Below are 6000 nucleotides of genomic sequence, written 5' to 3' on the forward strand. Positions count from 1 at the left end.
ATTTATTTTTAACTATTTGTTGGGAGAACTTTATAAACAAAATCTTTTTGAATAAGGGATAATAGGGGTGTGTGCTGTCTGTGTTTGCACGTGCCTACAATGTCTTTTCAAGTGTCATATAGGTGCAATGGTCAGGGTGTGAAGAATTCAGATTCTCAGCCCCTTTCCCTCAGCACTCTGTCAGCCTTGTTCCTCTGGCATCTACATTTAGGGCAGCAGGGAAGCAGGCCAGCGGCAGCCAGATTCTTGATCCTTGTTGGGAAGTACAGTTTTATGCTGTGGAAAACTCTATGGAATTCTTTTGGCATATATGATAATCACAACTTACCTTTGGATCGACTGTACATAGGTAGGTCTTGTGGTACAATTCTTGCCTGGTGATTGATGAACATTTTATGAATCGACATGCAGAATTTCTGCTCAGTGAAATGTTTTTCTCCTCCTTTGTTATTTGTCTTTCATCTGTTCTGTTTTCTTCTCCTGAATTATTTAATGGATTCCCGTGGTGTACCTCTTATGACTCTTACCTGTTTTTTAATAACAAATTCTGTCTCTTGCTCTCTCTCCCTCTTCTTTTTTCCCTCTCAGCATCAGAGAGAAACTTAAGTTCTTTTTATTTTAAAAATTCAGTTTTAAGTATTTTTGTGTACTTTTAAATACTTTCTCTCCTGGATTTTATTTGATCGACAATGTCAATTTTTTCCCTAGGACAAATTTTTATCTCCCAGCCACTTTTTCTGCTCCTAGCTTCTCTTAGATCAATGGCTTTTGTTATTATTGATCCAATAGCCTCCCAAATTCCACGCAGAACCCACTGAGATTTTTCTTCACTGTCTCACCATCTTCCTGCAGTAACTCTTTTCCAGGAAAGTCTGTTTGTTTTGATGACTAGTTTATTTCCTTCCTATTGGGATAAAAGTTCATGTCAGCTCTCGGAGGCTTTCTATCCTGCTCATTCTTTTAACTGGACTTGGGAAGTGGCTTGGAATTCCTCATAAGTCAGGGGTTTATTCTTAGTGACTGCTAGTGAACATCACCTTCCTCTCCCTGTGACTGCCATGTAGGGTTGGGTATTCTAGGGCAGAAAAGTGATTGATGGTCACCAGTTGGCTGCATGCATGGTTGAGCCCGGTCAGGAAGTTAAGAGAATTCATTTGATTCTTCTAAATACATTTCAGTTTCTGTATCACTCTGATTTGCTCTGGGAGGTCTCAGCTATCCAGGGACAGAAGCAAGGGGGTGAATAACATCCTCAACAAGGGGAAAGGAACAAGGCCTGGGTCTTTCACCCTTACATCAGTTTTGCCACCACCTACACACTCTACTCTGTGCTCCCGAGGTGTGAATGGTTTTCTGGTGGGGACCATGACTGAGGACAAGAAAAGAGGTCAATTTTGGAGACACAGGAAGAGAACAATTCAAGAAACAGTTTTAAGAATTAATATGAAAAAAGGGAGAAAGAAACAATGAGCACAGAGATAAAACATTACTATTGTTTAATATGGAGTAGGATATGTTGAAAGGTATATGAATCAAGGACCCATCCAAACATGTTCAAAGAAAGAGGCCAGGGAGCAATTGTATTACAGATCTATAGCCTAGAGCTTTTTGTAAGTTAAAATTAAAACTTGAAGAGTTATTTTCCCTGGACATCAAGTAGCTCAGTATTCATCCCAAGGATAGATGATTATAAGGCTTGACCAATGTATATACTTGTGTAGAAGTGCTTCTAGAATGGGACAGAAACGTCCCATTAAATGCTTTCTTATTCACACAAAGCGTTCTGTGTAATCAGATTTGCCTATGCACCTTTGACGAAATTGGCCCTTTATCTTATCCTCTGAGCCCCTCAGGTGAGAGAAACTAGGGAATAGAGATCTATCAGGACCACTCCACCATCACTGGATGACGTGTTTGTGTAGGACCATGTTCTTCACAATGGCCTTACATCCTTGTTCCTGAGGCTGTAGATGATGGGGTTGAGCATAGGGGTCACCACCCCATTGAAGAGGGAGGTGAGCTTGTCTGAAACATCCTGCTTGCCTGCCCTCAGTGGGGTTCTTGGATTTGGGCTTTCTGTACACAAAGAGCATAGTTCTATAGAACCTTGAATGTGAGGTAGGCAGAGCAGGTAGAAAATGCCTTTTTCCTTCTCTGAGCTGGGGGTATCCTCAGGTTGGTAGCAATGATAATCACATAGGAGATGAAAGTATAGTGAGCTGGAATGCCCAGAAAGGTCACATTGGCCACTGCCATAGTGATTGCGTCAATGAGATGTCAGCACAGACCAACTTCAGGACAGCCAGGTTCTCACAGGTAAAGTGGTTGATGAGGTTGTCCTCACAGGAGGGCAATCATGTCACTAAAGATGTTTGCACCATGGCAGTCATGCTTCTGGCTGTCCAGGAACTGACAGCCATGGCCATATAGGCAGCTTGTTCATGACCAGTAGGTACCTGAGGAGGTTACAGATGGCCAGATAGAGATCAAATGCCACCATGCCCAGAAGCACACACTGTGTGGCTCCTATGGCAAAGGAGAGAACCATCTGCACACCTAGGCAGAGAAGGGGATGGTTTTCCTGCAGATTAGGAAGCTGTTGAGAATGAAGGAGCCTGAGGTGGTTGTGTAGTGGATCTACAAGAAGGATGGGTTCCCAGGGAAGAAGTACATGATCATGTGTTGGTAGGAGTTGGACACAGTCCCCAGGATGAGGACCCCATTGCCCAGCAAGAGCACTAAATAGATCACGAGGATATGCACAAAGAGCATTTGGCATGGGAGGAAGGGCTGGGGCTGTGTGGAATACTTTCACATACGAGAAGGAAAGAGATTGGGTACATCTCATGTAGAGGCACTAAACCTAATTAGGAGTGAAGGTAGAAGCTACTGGAGGGTAGAGTTAAGCATCAATCGAGGAAGAGTGCAAAGGCTGAACGAAAAAGCTAGACTCTGGAAGTACTGAATTCTTTGTTACTGGAGTTGTCCAAGAAATGCCATTTGACTGGGGTCAGGGACATTGGAGAGGAACAACATGCATCCTGTGCGTAGGGTTGAACAAGAAAATCCCCGAAACCTCTTCTAACAATGATATTGCATGGCTCTACTAAGTATCTGAAGTTTGCTTAAGTGGCCACTAGATGGCCTTTGTGTATTTCTAAGAGCAAGATTATTCCCTGCTGGTGCAGAGAAAAAATTAGTAACAGGATTAACATTAGAATCAGAAATTTTATTAAACAAACACTATTCCTTAGGCAATTCATTCCTAATAAATGTAAGAAAATGTAAATATCACTTGATCAAAAACTTCCAAAATCTGTTCTCACAAAGGATTCACTTTCCAAATTCTCTTTTTAAATATGTGTGCCATATTCAAAGAATTTCATAGAACTTGCCATAAAAATGCTTCTATTCACCTGCTAACACCTCTGAATCTCTCATTTACCTTGTGTGTCTATTGCTGTATGTACGGACGGTGTCTTACTCTGTTCCACATGGCACACAGCACTGGGCAACATTCATGATACGACCAAAACTGGTATCTAATAGTTCCATTGTTCTTATCATTTACAAAGCACTTATCTATAATAAGTAATTAATGTAAAATCATGTGGTTAGGTGTGAAATATGAAGAAATAGACTGAAATAGGTTAGGCAACCCACCGAAGGTCATAGGTAAGAAAAAGCTTCCCTGTTTTTATCCTGCTGAGCTATGGAGACTTAGGAAATGCTACCAAGTTTACATCTCTTGGACATTCACAGTGTACTGTGGCATATTAAAGACTTTGAGAAATCCTGGAACAAAGAAACGTATCAAATGTTAGCCCCCCAAAGTCTTCAGATATATTTAGCATCACTCTATCTGATTGGTTATCTATATTTCTATCATCTTTCTTTTTTCTAGAATGTGAGTTATTATCCAATCAAATACTAGCTTTTTAGTGGGAATTGCTGTAAATGATAAGCATCAAATTCAAACTCTATACTCCTTCTTGCCGTTAACTTCCTAGCAGTGTTTCATAAAGTGAAGTGCATTAAAAAAAAATCTTTAATTTTCTCATAGCTAAAAAGAAATGCGGTGTTCAGAATAGCTTGTTCCCACCCAAAAGCTCTCTATGTAAAGAACTTGTCTTTGTCTCTTCTTATACTTCAGCCAAACTGACTGTCTTCCAAAAACAGTCCAAAATGAAAATTCCCACTTCCTCCTTGTTCCTGTGACTCTTCCTGGGAAATCTAGGAGGGATGGCAACAGTGCTGGGAGCGCCCTCTCTCCTCTGTGCATGGCTGTGTAAGTAGACGCAGTGCAGGCCATTCACCAAGCTCGCTCTGATGGCTGGCTCCTCTCTCCTTAGTTTTATCACGTGTTCAGAATGTCTTTGTGTATTCAATTAGAGATCTGTTGTGTGGCATCTGTCAAAACTCTCAGCTGTATGGCTAGAACTCAGAAGATATACTCTGAAAAGTTAAACATTCTCTGAAAATGGACTGAAGGTCAAGAGAGGATTCTGGATTACATGACTTGTCTTTCGAAGGCAGCTATAATGATCTGAAGTCCTTTATCTCATAGGGTGGGAACACAGAGGAGCCCTCCATCACTGGGCGAAACATTTCTGAGCCACCAGGCTCCACACAGCAGCCTTCACATCCTTGTTCCTGAGGCTGTAGATGATGGGGTTGAGCATGGGGGTCACCACCCCATAGAAGACGGGGATGAGCTTGTCTGAAAGGTCTTTTTTGTCTGTCCCCTGGGGATCTTTAGACTTGGGCTTCCCGTACATGAAAACTAAGGTCCCATAGAAGATGACCACCACAGTGAAGTGGGCAGAGCAGGTAGAGAAGGCCTTTCTCCTCCCCTCAGCTGAGGGGATCCTCAGGATGGTAACAATGATGAACACATAGGAGACAAAAATGAACAGAACTGGGACCCCCAGGAAGATCACATTGGTCACCCCCATGCTGATCACATTGATGGAGATGTCAGTACAGGCCAACTTTAGGACAGCCAGTAGCTCACAGGCAAGGTGGTTGATGACGTTGTTCCCACAGAAAGGCAGCTGAATTGTCAAGGTTGTGTGTACCACAGAAACTGTACAACCAATAGCCCAGGAGCTGACAGCCATGGGGACATATGTAGCCTTGCTCATGACCACGGGATACCTAAGGGGGTTACAGATGGCGACATAGCGATCAAATGCCATCATGCCCAGAAGCACACACTCTGTGGCTCCCATGGCAAAGGAGAGAAACATCTGCACGGCACAGGCTGAGAAGGAGATGGTTTTTCTGGGGGTCAGGAAGCTGTCAAGAATGAGGGGGACTGCAGAGGTTGTGTAGCAGATGTCCAGGAAGGAGAGGTTCGCCAGGAAGAAGTACATAGGTGTGTGCAGGCGGGAGTCAAGGACAGTCACCAAGATGAGGACCCCGTTTCCCAGCAGGATGACCAGGTACATCAGGAGGATGAGCACAAAGAAAATTTTCTCCAGCTTAGGGTGGGCTGAGAGCCCCAGGATAATGAACTCTTCCACAGGGGAAGACCAATTGGCTTTTTCCATGTGCTATGCCTTCTGTCATCAGCCAAGGACAAATGCAGCACAGGAGGCTTTCTTGAGGAGGTCTTAGGCATCTGGAACACCATCACTGTGTGCTATAGAATAGGAGAAGATATGTGTATAAGAGATAAATGACTGAAAGAGACAGTAGTTAGGAGTGTGCTTAGATCTTAGATGGGGGATTGTCAGGGCTGGAAGAGGGCTTACAAATACTGCACTGAGGCCCAGAGAGAGGAAGTGACCTGTCCAAGGCTTCTGAGCAAGGTGATGATAGAGACAGGACCTGAGCCCAGCAGAGGTAATGCCCAGTCAAGGAGGGCTTTTCCTCTCTTTTTGATGAACATGGGAAAATGCTGTAAATTATTTCTATTTGATGTAAATGCATAGAAATTTCATTTAATCTGGGCTTTCCTAGATTCTTAGAGAATTCCCAAGCTGATCCTATTCTTAA

The 6000-nt window shown here is 43.1% G+C and overlaps 1 protein-coding gene and 1 pseudogene across 1 annotated transcript; both read right to left on the reverse strand.

Moving 5' to 3' along the window:
* Positions 1-1933: 1933 nt before the first annotated feature.
* Positions 1934-2772, reverse strand: LOC125082983 (olfactory receptor 13C7-like; annotated as a pseudogene).
* A 1820-nt stretch (positions 2773-4592) lies between these two features.
* On the reverse strand, positions 4593-5552 carry LOC125083516 (olfactory receptor 13C7-like). Its single transcript, XM_047700197.1, has one exon. It carries the CDS (start codon positions 5550-5552, stop codon positions 4593-4595), a length of 960 nt encoding a protein of 319 aa, XP_047556153.1.
* Between the last annotated feature and the right edge of the window lie 448 nt (positions 5553-6000).

Source organism: Lutra lutra, chromosome 13, assembly GCF_902655055.1.
Source record: "Lutra lutra chromosome 13, mLutLut1.2, whole genome shotgun sequence".
NCBI classification, from domain to species: Eukaryota; Metazoa; Chordata; class Mammalia; order Carnivora; family Mustelidae; genus Lutra; species Lutra lutra.

Bases quoted from the DNA above. Each gene is read 5' to 3' on its own strand.
- LOC125083516 (XM_047700197.1), bottom strand. From the start codon at position 5,552: ATGGAAAAAGCCAATTGGTCTTCCCCTGTGGAAGAGTTCATTATCCTG.